Raw genomic sequence first — 16,452 nt, forward strand, 5'->3', positions numbered from 1 at the left:
TTCAGCTAGTTGCCAAAACATTCTACATACCTCGCAGTGTTGCCTTTTTGACATAACTGTAATAAATAGTTGTTATAATAGTGGAAGCTGAGAGTGCACTGACCCAGCTATGCATGCTTTATTATAACTTACCCACAGAATGAACTTTATTTTTTGTATGGAAGTTAACTCTTTTGGTGCCTTCTCTTTCTGTTTTCTCCCGGTTTTCTCACTTAAGTAATTCTTTATCTGTGCTTCCAGTTTGTCCATCTTTGAAGGGTGGCACCTTCAAATTTCAGGCTTACTTTCCAAAATAATTGCCCCCATTTGGACGGTGAGCAGAACCTGTGCTCTGGTCTCATCCCAAAAGGATTGGGGAAGTAAGTGGCAGAGAATGAGACAGAGAAAGGAAAGGAGAAGGCACAGAACATGAAAGATAAAAATAATTGGGGGAGAAGAGCCATATGAGAACAGAAAATGTATTGAAGAGAGGCAGAGAGAGAGAGAGAAACTAAAGTGAAACATTTAAAAACGGTGACAAAACCAGCTCAAGTTACTTTGAGTGAAAACATATTCTGATGTAGGAGTTAAAATAGAGACTAGGAAGGGGGAAAAAAGAAAGGGGGAGAAACCCAAAGGAGAATTTTATTTTGTGTCTGTGGTTTAAGGGAAGCTTGGCTGTTTCTACCAAGAACTTCTTAACCCAGCTTTCCATGTGGTTATGTGAATATTTGCCTCCCAAAACTTTTGACTGATTATAGATCACCTGCATTTCCCTTTTTTGAACACTATGACAGCCAGGCTTTTTATCCTCATTCTATTTAATTTACTTAAAAATATCTCTTCCCTGAAAAATACAGAAGCATTCCCACGTTCCAAAAGACTGCAGTCTGTCCATTTTTAATACGACCCTGAAACAGATTTTCTTCGTACGTTTTGACTGAAGCACCATTTGTTGTATGGTGATAGCCTCAGATTACAGCTAAAGTATTGGCCTCTCCAATTTCGTTCTAAGTGGGATCTGAGTACTAGAAGATGTGGGATCATTAACTTTCTTTAATTGGGTGTGACCTTCAAATCCTCTGGAGTATGATGACAGTGACCAAGCTGCACTTAAAACTGAAAATGAGCAGCTATTCATCTCTGCCAGATGTGATGGTGGATTCCAGCTGAAATCAGTAAATATGTCACTGGAAAATTGTATCAAATTCTTTTGATTGAACTGAATTTGAAGCAGCTATGGCTTGTTCGTTCCTTGAATGCTATAGTTGTCATTTTCTTTTTCTTTTTCTTTTCTTTTTTTTCTGTAAGAGAATTTTTGAGCCATGAAAAACCTAGGCACAGAGAACTAAGGAGTGGTCTAACTAACCATATTGTTGATAGGGACGTATTGTATTCCCACCCACCTCCAGATACTAGGTCCAGTGCCCTTGTAAGTGGCCATAACCCTCATAGGACAGTTGAAACTCCATGTGTTTGCACTTGCAGGTTCATTCTGATTCTTTTGTTTGAGGAGTTGCTTCCTCCATTTCCACCCCCAAAAATTGAGGAGTTCTACCACTTGAGTTTGTGGATTCCCTGAGGTGCTCACAGATTTTACGTGATCCATTAGAGGCAGAGGGCATCCATGCAAAGGTACCTTACTTCTGCACAGGTACCCAGCCTTTGTCTTCTTGTTCTGCAAGACAGCACCAGTCTCTCCAGAGCCATGTTGCCAAGGAGTCCTTCAACATGTTGCTGACCCTGGAATCCCCTACCAGGGGAAGGTCTACAGCCCGGAAAGGGAAACAGCAGTAATGTTGCTGCGTTCTGTGGTTTGATTGAAGGGTTTGGGGAGTGGGAATGGGGATGAGGATATCTGACAGAGTTTAGATTTGCCTCTCCAGTGCCTGCCTTGTCATCATCAGTTCCTTATTGCCAAAACCTCCATGGAAGGCTTTCTTTGGTGTTAGGAGTGCATATCACAGAGGGGTCATACCAGGGCCGGCTCCAGGCACCAGCTTCTCAAGCAGGTGCTTGGGGTGGCTGCTCCGGAGAGGGGCAGCAGGTCCAGGTATTCGGCAGCAATTCGGTGGACGCTCCCTCACTCCGCCTGGGAGTGAAGGACCTCCCGCCGAATTGTCGCCGCAGATCGCGATCGTGGCTTTGTTTTTTTTGTTTGTTTTTTGTTTTGGTTTTGGCTGCTTGGGGCGGCCAAAACCCTGGAGCCGGCCCTAGGTCATACTCCCCTTTGATGTAGCACCAAGCATGGGGCTCACTGTATTTTATCTGAAGTGGTAACATTTTTGTGTTTATTGATCAGTATTATTATGTCATTGACTATTGTAAGTGTGGAAGTGAATGTGATCCAGATTATCTCACACATACATAAAAGTCAGCGTAGAAAAATAAATTGAGCAATATAAAGATGTGATGAGCAGAAAACCAGATATATTAGATGTTCAAATTAAATGACACAATTAAAGTGTGGTCGCTCTTTTGGGATGCATATATCTACATACAGTAGTTATTAATTAAGGAGGGAACAAAGATAGCAGTAATAGTGGTACTTTTGACTTGATCATTTAACCTTTTTCTAACAGTCTTTCCCCCCCTACGTTTCCCATTTCTGTATGTGGAACCATTTCTAACTTGGCTTTTTTTTTCTCCCTTATCTGGAACAATGATGTGTGTCTAATAAATGTAATGCCATACCCTAGGTACGTTGTTGGGAGCAGGCATTGAACTCTTGATCTAAAAACATGAGATTCTACCACCTGAGCTAAAAGAGCTCTTCAGTCTCTTAGCCTGAAGCCGCTCTTAAATCTCTGTTGGTCTACAAATAAAAACCCAATAAGATTTCAGTGTAGTGCCTTTGAAATATGTCATGCAGTCTATATCCACTAGAGACATGTATTATCTTGGCCACCAGAGGGAGTCAATATTGTTCCATGAAAGCTCATAGAAATATATGGAGAATAGCAAAGAGAATTTAATAAAAAACTGAAAGATATCAGTTATAAAGTTCCATGTGTTCATGTCCTAACGCATCCTATTCAAGATTCTAGTGTGCATCCAAAATGCAATGAAAATCAGACTTAATATGTGTGCTTTATTCTTCAACAACTATAACAACAAAAAAGGAATTTTCCTACACTTCAGTTACAGTGTCTGCACAAAAATTACATCTAACAAAATGTTTTTGTATTTGATATTGGCATGAATAGAACTGTATTAAACCACAGAAGAATAAAGTTGCAGTGCTTGTCAAGGTAGTTTCCCAGGTCCACCATAAAAATTGTTCCTGTTCAGATAATGCTTGTACTTTTTTTCTAAGTTGGCTTCAAGTTCCTATCATGACTCAATTTGGAATATGACTGTTGTAGTACTAGAAGAAAGTTGATGCTTTTCTGTAATGCTACAATGTAGATAATTAAGGCAGCAATAACTAAAACTAAACCCAGCAATATGATGCATTCACTAAACACAATGCATTTCCTCCCCCCCTTTCCGTTTTCATGGTAACATTTGGGGTGTGAAGCATTTTTATGCATGGAACAATAACTTGTTTCAGACTGTTTAGTGGCATTCGTATTCTTTTGCCACAGGAAACTTTCATGTACATTTGCCTTTAATGGGCATGCAAATAGAGTTACATGCTCTCTGGTTTGCTGTCCATGGACCATTCAGAATGAAAAGAAGCATGTGTGATCCAGGCAAAATTCTTCATTCTGCTTTTACAGCATATTCTCCAATCAGTACATGTGCAGAGGTACCCTTTCTGGAAATGACAGTTCTGTGTACAGAACAAGAGCAGAACTGCAGCATCGATTGGAGGATTTAGCTTTTTAAGCATATTTTTTGCCCTCCTTTTAAAGTACTTTCGAATGAGTAGAGTGTCTGGAGTATGGAGAGGAAAAGCTGTCTCTAAGCCTATCAGTTTCCCAATAAAGTCTGTAAAATATACATCAGCCATACTCTGTGTTGTTTTTTTTTAACTTCAGCAAAATATACTCTCATAAATGTTCAGTAAATAGAGTTAAACATGACAGTGCTGCGGAGGGCTGCTACTTGTCTTTCAATAAAGAAAACCAACCCCTCTAGCATTAACTTTGGAGGCAAGTTTTGTTCTAATCTAAATTTGTTTAATAAACATAGATGTTTGTGAGCAAAAAGTTTCCTAACCTTCTACTTGGGGGAGCTAAGAATGGATTAATATTTTAACTTCAGATTATATATTGACTAGCTAGGCTCAGCGATGACTGCTTTATTGTATAACTGGTGGCTCCGTTTTACTCAGTGTTATCATAAAATGATTCCCTCAATCAATGCCACCTTATTCCACTTTCTCTGTCTTTAGTCGGTGTCTTGATAGAGGTCACATGCTGATTTAACTTGTCAGACTTTTTTTTTCATAGCTGCCCAATAACTACCTTAGGTAGGATTTCTAGTTGACTTCTCTACACTTATAAATCTTAAGCTGTCCTTCTGGCTAGTTTCTAGGGAGACGATTGCATACAAGTAAACTTTACTAACATGGAGTGTGTAGGTGAGGAGGGAGAGTTGGACTGGTGGATCTGCTTTAACTGTCTTTGCTCCAGTTCATCACATGCTGATCAGACAAAGGTTGAATCTCATGTTCATTTCCTGAAAAGGATCATAGTATTAAAAACTAAGGTTAACCATGTAGTGATGGAGAATGCTGTATTTCCCTTACTTTCCAGGTGTCTTTAAAGCAGTAGTCAAATAAAAGGAAAAGCAAAGTTAATCCCATTGATCATCTAAATATTAACAAAGGTGAGGGAGCTTTCTATTTGTTCAAATGAACAAAGAGGACAGGAGATCTCCCACTATATTCACTTGAAAGTGGATGCGCATTCCTTGGTCTTATCTTCTCTTTTGTTGTAATTTTTTGCATCTTTGATTGTAGTTAAGACAACTTGATCCATTCTTTTGACTTCATTAGCCAGTTTCCTTTAGGAGTGGAACTTTTTTTTTTTTTTTTTTGGTCTTTTCTAAGCATTATTGACAGGAAGCAACAGATGGCTTTTTTAATAGGGAGTTGAAATTTTACTCTTGAACGAGTCCCTGCCTTGTAAACATTTCTGTTCGTCCCACACTTCACATAACAAAGCCCTGCTTAATCTTGTACTGAATATGAATCTAACCATCCTTTGAATGTACTTTGTACAGGAAAAAAGTGATGGATTGGGTTTGCCGCTCCTGAAATGCTATTATTGGTGATGAGCATGTCATGGGTGCACATGAAGATAGATAATGCATTATAGGAAGAAGGTACAAATATTGTACTTTTGGTGTGTGTGATTATAAGGATTAAGTTAGAGTGAACTAAGACCACTTTATTCCTGAGTGAGAGCAAACATATGGGGGTTTAACGCGCTTTAATTTATGTGCGTTGACTTGACACCTTTAGTGTGCCTTAACTCTCCTGAGTGTCCCGTGTAGAGAAGCCCTTTGTGTCTCTGTGCCTCAGTTCCCCAACTGTAAAATGGGGATAACAGCACATCCCTACCTCATGAATATATTAAAGATTTTGAGGTGTTCACATATTATGGTGATGGAGGCCATATAAATACCTTGGATATATACAAATAATCTGATCCAATTGGATTGCATTGAGCAAATTCTGGATCCTTTTTGTGCAATTCCTCTACTCATCATCTAATTCCATCCTCTAAGTTTCTAACAAATTCCCTTGAATTCTTAGTAGATCTGACTGAAAATATTCCATCAAAACCATTTTTTTATGGAACATGACCTCTTTTTATTTTTTAATTCTGAGTTTTGATTTGAATATATTATTTTTTCTAAAGACCAACCAACACCCCCCAAATATTCAGGAAAATATGGTTAAACATTTTTGATTTTAGAGAAAAATGTGAAGGTTTTAGGTTTTGGTTTAATTTTTTTCATAGAAAAAATGAAAAATTTAACATGAAAATTTTTGGAAAAAAAAAAATTCCCACCTCCCCTAAATTTCCCACAAAGAAACTGGCATTTTTCTGCCATCTCTTCTTGTTAGACTTCCTCCCCCATCCACAAACACCCGTCAGCTCACCTCAAACTTCTGGTTTGCTCCTGAAAATCCTCCACTAACATCCTCTTTCCACATACCATCTTCCTTGCTTCAGCCTTCTGGTTCAGTTCACATCTCCATGCTCTGGCTTCTGCAGACATGATCATAGCAGCTTATCCTTATGACAAACCTTCTTTTCCTTGCCTTCCTCTTAGACTGTAGTTATGGTGGCTTCCCCATAAGGAAGACTATTGATCCCGTAGCCACAGGATTCATATCTGACAAGGTCTCTGTGTCTCAGGGCTGGCCACTAATGCCAGTCTACCTCATTATTATCAAGTCTGGGGCTTCCATGTGGACACTACAGAAATTGACTGTTTGCATATGAGATGTGACTGGAATAATATTAGGGTCAACAGAGAAATTCAGAAGCACTGGCAGAGGAAAGCTCCTCATGACAGGATTAGCAATGCCAGTGAGGTCTCAGATGGGAGTCAGAGTGTCAGAGGAGGTGATGAAAGTCTGGTGTCTGAAGTGGGGGGAGTTGCATCAAAGAGAGATTGTGGGAAAAGCACCAAGGCTTGGTGCCATTGTGGGCATTGAGAAGGAGTGCACTGAGACTCAAATCAAAACCTAACACTGCTATTTACCCAGCCAATGGCAAACCTGAACTCCAGCAGTGAGGCCCTCGGCATGGCCCTGTTGCCTGGACCACTGGATCTGAGCCAGAACCTATTTACTGTCTGAGAAGTAACCTATTTAACATTCTTAGAAAGGGCAACAGTGGCATATATTTGAGATGTCAAATTAGTCAAATGAGATGTCACCTGAGAGATTTGTATTACCCTAACCAGGTATTGAATTGTTTAGTTCTATAAATGTGAGTGGCCTATTACAGCAAGAGGGGCACTTCTCTTTTAACTTCTGATAGTAGCCAGAACTGTCATTATCTACTGCATAAAGCTTAAGGCCAAAATTTTCAAAAGTGAATAGCGATTTTAGAGGCCTTGCTTTTGGGTGTGAATTTTGAGACTAAGGGGACTGATTTTCAGACACTCAGAATTTCTTAAGGTAGCTAAAGTTGGGCATCCAAAATCATTAACTCTTTTTGAAAATCTTGGTTTAAATTCTTAGGGTGAAATCCTAGCTCTGTTGAAGTCAATGGCAAAACTCCTGTGTCTGTCTGTGTGAAGCGGGTCTCTCTAATTTGCATGATGTTGATGACTACTGGATGACAGATACCAGAGTCTGATTGCTACCACTTGAAGCTAACACTGGCAATGCATCTCCTTTCCTCTCATTCTTCTTTGAGCTTTATATCTGGCTCTGTTCTGCTAAGTATCTTCCCCATTGCTCTCTCCAGTGCTACATTGTCTCTTTACCCTTGTTCCTCTGTTCTTGTCACTCTGTCCTCTATTTGCTGTCCCTTATATTCCATTGCCTCTCTCTTCATCACTTCCTCTATTGCTCCTAAGATCTCTTTTCCACCACCCTGGTTCCCACGGTCGTCTTTTCCATCTCACATCCTGCAGTCCTTTCTCTACTCTCTCCCCATTAAACCAGGAGGCTAGAGGGAATAGTTCTGATGCTGCCATCTGAAGCAGATAGTCCAGGAAGTTACCTCCTGGTTGCTCACACCCTTTGTTGGCTTCTCTGCTCCCTTTCTGTAATGCAACGCACAGAGAGAGAGCAATGAGTAAGGATGCTCAAAAGCTGGCTGCTCAAAAGCTTAGAAGCAGATAAAATGTTAAAAATCCCCTCCTGACAGTTGTCTCAGAAGCCCTGAATGTCATGCTCACTATGTGGGAGCACTGGCCAATCAGCAAGGCCTTCCCAGGAACTGTCAGATATTTGGCAAGTCTGGCTTTTGGCCTTGTTTCTCATAAGACAACACACACACAAAAAGACATCTTCTTTATTATGAGAGGGCCAGTACTGATTTTGGTATGGGTATCATTCTTGTGATGGGAAGAGCAAAACAGATGGTGGAATTCCCCAAACACTTTACTAGTGGCATATGTCATGTAAATACAAAACTGAAAAGATGGGATCTGGAAAAAAAGTGTGAGCACAAAAATTGCATATTCACATTCGTAAAAACTTGACATGTGCCTGTTTATCTCTGCAGATCAACATAAATTGCCATCTCCCTACTGTCCCTTTCTGAATTAGCATTTTAGCTAGGGTGTACATCAACACATATGGTTAAGGTTGCTGTATGTCTCTATTCTAAATGTCCTTTTTCATTTGCTTATAAGGACATCAAACTTTCATAATTGCTGCATGGTGTCCAATGCTGAATTATTAATGGCATGATGGCTGCAAGAAGATTTCTTTGACACATAAGTCTGTGCTGGCATGTTTCCAGAGTAAGAGAATCTCAGACATATTGTGCCCAATCATTTTTCAACACTTTATCTAAAGGAACAGATTCCATGCCGTGGTCTGACCCCTTGGAACTGAGCTGGGAGCACAAAGATGCTATAAACAACCCAGAGAACTCCCCAGCTGGGGCTTCCTCCAGAGTTTGGTAGCTGGCATAGCTGGCTCCACCTGCTCCTGGAGGATCCAACACAGAGATCATGCAAGGGGTGTTCTGGCGAGACGGGGGTGTGGCCAGAGGGCTACTGCACCATTCTCAGCTAGTATATAGTCTGTAGGGGACCATAGGCAGACAGCATACTTTAGGGCATGCTTAGTTTATGAGAGAAGACCTTGATTTTAGTTTTATGTTTCTAAGGAAGTATTGTAAGAAAATATAATTTTAAAACCAATGAAAAGACACCCTTGCTGTTACAGCTGCCCTGCCCCGCCTATCTCCTGTATATAAAAAGCCTCTATCGCTGCTGTTGTGCATCAGTTCCTATTCATATTAGCCACCATTATGCTGAAAGTGGGGGAAGAGGGGACTTTTAGCCATTTATACAGAGAATTATTTCCGCATGAATTTTCAGTACAATGACTGCTCTGTTAGGGATTTAATTTTTTAATACTAATCCAGATAATTATTTAATCATAATGATTCTGGTTATCCTTGTTGTTACCAGTGTATCAAAGTGTTCTTTGTTAATCTTTATCAAGCTGTGAGAGTGGTTATAGCTTAGTGCAGGATGTATGTGCTGTCAAATTCTATGCAGGCACATTAAGTGGGTACTGCTAATAAGTATATTTTACGTACTTCAGACATTAAACTGCATTTGCAGTTAAGATAAAATCTGAACCTCCGGCAGGTTTATATTTCCTCTTTCCTGAAGATGGTAGAAACTCTGCCTCTAATGAGAGAAGACTCTCATCTCTGGTGACTGCCCAGCAAAAAGAATAGAAAATAATAAAACTGCACCTTCCAGGTCAAAGCTGCATTCATTTGCCAATCCGTGGAGTCAGATTTGCAATTCTCTCCCATTCTGATTCTCTTGTGACTTGATCGGGTGGCACAAGTTCCTGGTCATGCGAGTATATTGGAGCAGTTCTAATCTCTCTTGGGCAGTGCCTGGTATTCCAGCCTTGTGCAAACATTGTATTCGTGTGTTTACATTTTGCAAAGTCTTTATAGTTAACATTGATCAAGTTGCAAGCTTGTTCAAAGCCTTGAAGTTGCAGGTTAAACTCACCCCAGTCAGCAAGGTGATTCAACAGAAGGAATCACATTTTCTTTTTCTTCTTACTGTGCCTGTGCCATTTTAAACTGGGCTGAGTGTTTTCCCAGCATCAGGAACTGGTCTTCAGTGGAGATGTGCTCGAGCAATGGAACCATCTTTTGTCTTGGAGAGCTCTTTTCAGATTAAGTAAGTGTCTCAAGACTGAATTCTCTTTACTCAACACTGAGTTAGTGCATGGCTCTGTGTCCGCAAGTGCTATGACGGTGAGAAGAAGGGTTGTGCTGTCTACTTTCATCTCCTCATTCCCTGTCCCTTTAGTCTATACTTTAATTGGAGAGGATAAAACTGAACTTGCAATTGGATATTGTATTGTTTTGCATTTCTTGTCCTAAGCTCTTGTGTAGTGTTGCTGAGTGCCATTTAATAGCTGCCATATTTTACCCCAGATGTGACTGCATTTCAGTGATGGATGAAGTGATCCCTATTCTGTATAGCGTTTGCAAATCGGGTTCACAGTTTGTGTAGTGATTTTAGATCCCTTAGGACAGAAGGCACAGATGAATATAAACTATGATTATAACACTCTTTTATTACAAAAGCAAAATATCTACCCTCACCTTTTCTTTGAGCTCTTCTCTGCCAGATGTCTGAAATTGACTTTGCAGATTTTACCCAGAATCCAGCCTCTTCCCAGGATGTCCATCTTTCTAGGGGTTTAAAGCTTGACTGCTGTTTTATGCATGATGGACTCTTTGTACATAGGCATAATTCGTTTAGTTTAAAATTTGGTAAGTTTCTCTTTCGAACATGTGAAGGCTGCTTGGCTCTAGTAATTCTGCTGTGTATTTAGCAAAATAAAATGTTTCTGCTGCCATCCTATTGTAACCTCATATTGCAAGGTCGTTAAACTGGTATATCTTCTCACCTGAGAGGCCAAATTCTGCCCTGAATGCAATCCTTTACAACCACATTGTAGTCATTGGGCCTGAATCACCACTACATTACCCTTGTTTCAGACTAGTGTAACTCTATTGATTATTACAGTGGCATAAGTCTGGAGTAATGCTGTAGTCAATCAAGCCCAGTGAGTCAAGGCAGAATTTTGTCCATATTGATTAATAGGCTAGCTTTAATTTTTATTAAAAAAAAATGTTGCTAATTGAGTTTATTTCTAAACTAAAATAGACATGAATCTCTACATTTTCAAAGCTGTGTGCGGTATTTAGTACCATGAACACCTAAAGGGTAACACCTAACTTCCCTCCTTAGTACGCACGTATATGTGTGTTTTGTATCTGGTAGCAAAGAATAAGAACGTGAAAGGGTAAAATGGGAGTTACACCACTAAATCACACATACCACAATGAAAATTCACTCCTTGACATTGTTTTTCTGTCTCCAACATGTTAGTCCTCTCTTATTGTAGAAGTAACTGTATGTCAGAACTTTGGAATAAGAGAGCTCCTGTAGTTAGTAGAACTCAGAAGCTCACATAAGATTAATTTCCATTTGTGTGTCTGTCTCAGTGACATTTGCTTGTTGATAACACTGCAGATCATTTCTGTGTCTGAATGATTTATTTTGTTTGGTGGGAGAGCTATGGGGGGAGCTTTTTTAAACATGTATTTTAAAAAGTATTGGAAAAGATTAAATGGATTTTAATCATTTATTTTTATTCTTCACAGCCTGATAACTCTGAGACCTTTATGAGTCATGTAACCAGAACTGTAAGTAATCCATTTTGATTAGTCTTTTTGATTTGCTTAACCTGATTTAGATTTCAGTCTGTAGTTGCACATTTTTATTACATCTTCACAGAACTATTACTCCTAGTTGTTCTTCAAAGCACAGGCAGTTAACATATTTAAGGGAAGCAGGTTTGGGTTAAGATAACTGGTGGTAATGCCAAAGGGGTTTTTTTTTTTGCAGTTTTTCCAGGAACTTTTGCAATGGACTTGGGCCTTTCTTGCCTTCTATCAGACAAAAACTTTTGAGGGAGGAGAAGAAAAAAGAAATGGCGAAAACACACATGCTCACATTTTTACTCTGAAAAGGAAATCAAAGATCCTATGGCACTTTTTTAGGAGTAAGGGTGCTTGTTAATCCTTGAGTTCTTGGCAATGCACAATTCATATCTTTATCTCTCTATATAAATCTGTGGTTGGCAAAGTATCTTGGGATAAAAGTGCTATATACATGAAAGATATCGTGGGCATCAAATAAGGTGTATGCATATTACTCATGAAGACTTGTGATTGTTTTGTACTGAAGCACTCTTTCAGCTTTGGTTCAAATAGCACTAAGTGCAGTTAGAAGATGGGGAGATGCTGCCCTTTGGTAAATGCTCTGGAATAATATTGTATGTATCAATACTGGCCAACCCTGTAAGTGCACGCTCCTTCCACATTTATCCTTTAGCATGAGTCCAGGTTCAGATTTAATAACTAAACCCGGAGTACTAAGGAAAACTTACCCAACACAAATTGGGTCAGAATTGGAGGCCATTTTAACTCCTTTTTGCTTTGTCTTTCAATGAGACAGTGAAGTGAGCTAGCATCTTTAAAGGGTTTCACTTTGTGTTGTCTAAGAGCATTGCTAACAATTCTAGGTATAGCATTTATTGGAACACTAGGAAGCAGCTAAATTATCTGGTGACAAGACATTTCAATGAATTGAAATATTTAATGTTTCTCCCAGACTCTCACCCCTCCCCCTATTCTTAGTTGGACAGATTACCTAAAATTAAGAAAAAACACCCCCAAAATATCCCTCTTGTCAAATTCATATATTTGAATGAACAATTTCACAACTCTCCCCTAATATAACTAATACGAAACAAAATCACAAGATAAACAGTGTAAAAATAATTACAGATTACTTTCTATTGTTAGAACTAGCTATTAACTTCAGAGGGTTTTTATGTTTGCACTAGTTGCTTATTAGATGAGCCAAGGTCAACCTCCTTTGTACGTATGGTAACTCATGCACAGCCAGCTATTTTTGAGCACAATTAAAGTGGCAGGCCACACTATTTCAACTGACTCTTTTGGTGTATACACCTTCACATAGAGTAGTATCTTGGATCAATAAATTGCCCATTAGTTCACTGCTTGAAAAATTTCCCTGTTACCTTGCATGGGACTATACCTACTAGCCAGTGATTGACATGGAAGATGAAAGGGGGTCTGGCCACCAGACGGTTCTGGTTGTAGCACCATTGCATAAACTCTAGCCCTCAGTACAGATTTTAGAAAGGGGAAAGATGGTGGGATTGATACCAGTGTGCTATCCCTAGACCCTGTGTTGGTATCAGTCTTGTACATGATCCTCTAACTAGTACATGTACGATAAACTGTGTTGGAATGGTTTAAATTCTCTGTCTCTTTTCCTCACCATCTTCCAGTGCCTCCTAGCTCTTAGGAAGGGAAAGGGTCTGTTTCTCTTGTTTAGCATCCTGACTGCTGAGTGAATATCTTCAGTAGCAGCCTCTGCAGCTTCATGGAAAACCTATGAGCAGCAGCTAAGAAAATGTGGCCTGATTCATGACAGTGCCACTTCTGCTCACAAGGTTCTGAATGACACTTGTGAAGCTGACTAGAGTCTAGTTAATTTCCTTCAGCTATTGTTTGGGAAAGTTATGAGCAGCTGCTGAGAAACTTGTGACATTTGCCGGCAACCTCAGGAAGACAGCACTGCATTTTCTTACATTTAAAAGATATCTTCACAACCATATGGATTAGAACCTTAATTTTTTAACATGAAAGTTTGAATGCTGGAGAAGTTGTTGAATAAGGCTTCTTACGTACCAAGAAAAGTTCTACCTGCTAGTTCAGTTTTTCAAGTCCTGCCTTGGTGTGCATACTCCTTTGTAATAAAATAGGTGGGATGCAAATGTTTGACTGAAAAGTAATTTCAACCCATGATAACAAGAAGTGTTTTCCTATTCACAGTTTATGTGCCATCACTTCATTGGCAATAAAACTCTCAATCACATGCTATCTATTTATTGGTATTATGAAGGATCCCACAATATTCTACAAACATTAATGACTTAAGCCTCAGAACATGTCTGTGAATTAGGCACTTTTAAAAGATCAGGCCCAAGGTCACATAACAGATCTGTGACTGAACCAGGAGCAAAGCTCAAGAGATCTGACTTCCAGTCCTCTGTTCAAACCACCAAATAATGCTTCTTTCCCATTATATTGGACAATATGAATGTATTTTTTCAAAAGCAATAATCACTGTAGGACCGAGGGAATATGCTTTATACACCACTGATTCACACCTTCTGTGTAGTGGTTGTGTTAACAGTTACATCCTTAAACCACACCAGTTTTGAATTAATGCAGCAGAGTTTATACCCTGTCATGTCTCTTGTGATGAATTAGGTTGCCTATGGATAGTAATTATTCAGGAAGCTGCCTATAACCTCTGGAGTAATAAGAACTCTACCACAACTGGAGCCTCAGATAGCACTGTTTAATTCACCCTGGTAATGTGTTTGGTTTCAAACAGCTGACTAGCTTGATAACTCCTAACATGATACTTAACATGATCACATCTAAATCCAGTAGCAGCATTTTGCACTCAGATTTGCTCTGCGACTCTGCTCTCTACACTTGTGCAGAACTTCCACGAACATCAGTGCAGATCTGAGAGCAGAATTGTTTACTAGCAAAAGTTTAGTCTTTTGGCCAGAGGGTATAAGAGGGCTGGATTCTGCTTGTGCAGTGCAAAGTGTACTTAAACCAGCCAGAGAGCTCCCCTCATGAATTTTTCCTGTGCAGGGGAATTTCTTGCCAGAGTAAGACTGGCAGAGGCAGCTATGCCACCTCCTGCGCCAGCTCCACCACAACTGTGCAAGGCTCTCAACTGGCATGATGTCACTGAGGGACCTTCCACAAGTGGCATAAATGAAAGTTGTCCCTTTAAAGCAGCAGCTTTAGCTTACGCTGAGGCTTGGTGGCTAAGAATCAGGGAGCCTGTCAGCATTTTCCTTGGCTGCCATGGAGAGCCAAGCGTAGAGTGTTTTTAAAATGATATTGTCAGCGTTTGTAGAAGAGTTTGCCTGAATTTACCCCCTACTGGTGCAGGAATGGCTCCTTCCTGCACCATAGAGTCCCACTGTGCCTATGGGGAAGGGAGACCGCTTTAATTCCTACCAGGGATTCCATGGAAGCCAATGGGAATGTGCTGAATCAGCACTTGCCACCCCAGTCATGCTCACTTTTGGAGTATTCCTGACACTTCTCAGGCCTCAAATGAGGGAGAGATTCTGGGAACCCTGACAACAGAAGCCAGCATAGACCCAATGTTTGGTCTGCCTTGGGATAGCAAACTGTCCATGTGACTGTTGGTTTTCTTCTCGAGAGCTTTGTAGATTGCAGCTTGTGCTTTGTCTAGTCCCCCCAGCAAATTATCTGGCAATGCTGTGGTGCCAGAGAATCTTGTTGCAGTTTTGTTTTATGTCTGGATTGACTCTCCTGGTCTGTTAGTTATTCTCTTTGTAAGCTGTCTTCCTGTGATGTGGGTTGGGACAGGTGGCTGAATGTATCGTCGCATTGTTTGGTGAATATTTGCACTTCTCTTTTGTTGGACTGAGTTGTAGTGGGGATTTAGACTGTATGCTTATATGAGTTCTCTGGTTTTGCATGGATGTTGTGTAAGGGGAGATGCACATTCCTTCCTGGCAAATAATCAAAGACTCTCTTTAGGACCTTTGATTAGACCAGGGGTTGGCAACCTTTCAGAAGTGGTGTGCCACGTCTTCATTTATTCACTCTAATTTAAGGTTTTCTGTGCCAGTAATACATTTGAACGTTTTTAGACAGTCTCTTTCTATAAGTCTATAATATATAACTAAACTATTGTTGTATGTAAAGTAAATAAGGTTTTTAAAATGTTTAAGAAGCTTATTTAAAATTAAATTAAAATGCAGAGCTCCCTGGACTGGTGGCCAGGACCAGAGCAGTGTGAGTGCCACTGAAAATCAGTTCGCGTGCTGCCTTCAGCACGCGTGCCATAGGTTGCCTACCCCTGGATTAGACACAATATATATGCCATTGTCAGTCTCTGCTCAGGAGAAGCCTAAGGACTGGTCCTGCAAGTTACGATGGAAGTACATTAGCAATGTTGACTGAGCACATTGCTTGCATACGTTATACTTGTCTGTGAACAGTTCCTTTTGTATGCATGAGCTCAAAAATTAACAAAGAATTAAAACAAAAAATGCTGGGAGCACCTGGGACGAAGATGCTACACAGACACAGACACAGAAGGAAAGAGGTACAGGTTAACAGTGTCTCTCAAAACTGAACTTCACGAATATAATCAGGACTAACTCCTAAGTGAGCGAATCCTATCCGGGTCTCCTTGGCCAAAAAACATGTGAGAGTGCGTGTGAGAATGAATCAGGGAGGTTGAGAAGGCCTCATGTTTGAAAACTAGATGACAGGATCATGTTGCATTCTTCCAGGGCTCTTCAAAACAATATACTAAATATGAAAACCAGCTGCACATATTGTAAAGGACATTGACCTTCCTAACAAGTAATTGAAATTGGGATGTGCAAGGTGGCTGACATTACTATGAGGATTGTGGGTAACTTTTCACTTTCTGACTTCTAATTTTTATTTTGAATGTACAGCTGTTATGAGCAAAATCTTTAAAGGGGCCTCAACCTGGCCTCCATAGTCGCATCTGTTACCTGGGAGTTGAACATATAAATACTGCTATTTACATTCACAATTGCCTGTAGTTGATTGCAGACATACAATCAAAGCCTTTTAAAAATCTATGGCCCATAATGCAACATTAGATTAGTGTTTTTTTAATTTAATTTCTTGTATAAAAAAT

The 16,452-nt window shown here is 39.9% G+C and overlaps 1 protein-coding gene across 8 annotated transcripts in view; it reads left to right on the plus strand.

Moving 5' to 3' along the window:
- The window catches only part of TNS3 (tensin 3), a 434,958-nt gene that overhangs the window by 224,750 nt on the left and 193,756 nt on the right, over positions 1 to 16,452 (plus strand). For 7 of the 8 annotated variants that reach the window (XM_054019057.1, XM_054019050.1, XM_054019049.1 and 4 more), the window contains one exon: positions 11,280 to 11,321. In XM_054019057.1, the coding sequence (XP_053875032.1) occupies positions 11,301 to 11,321 (21 nt within the window). In that variant the 5' untranslated portion in view covers positions 11,280 to 11,300. Of the gene's footprint in view, positions 1 to 9,563; positions 9,781 to 11,279; positions 11,322 to 16,452 lie in introns of those variants that run through there. The other variant, XM_054019056.1, reaches the window with a different exon arrangement.

This window comes from Malaclemys terrapin, chromosome 2 (assembly GCF_027887155.1).
Source record: "Malaclemys terrapin pileata isolate rMalTer1 chromosome 2, rMalTer1.hap1, whole genome shotgun sequence".
NCBI lineage: Eukaryota > Metazoa > Chordata > Testudines > Emydidae > Malaclemys > Malaclemys terrapin.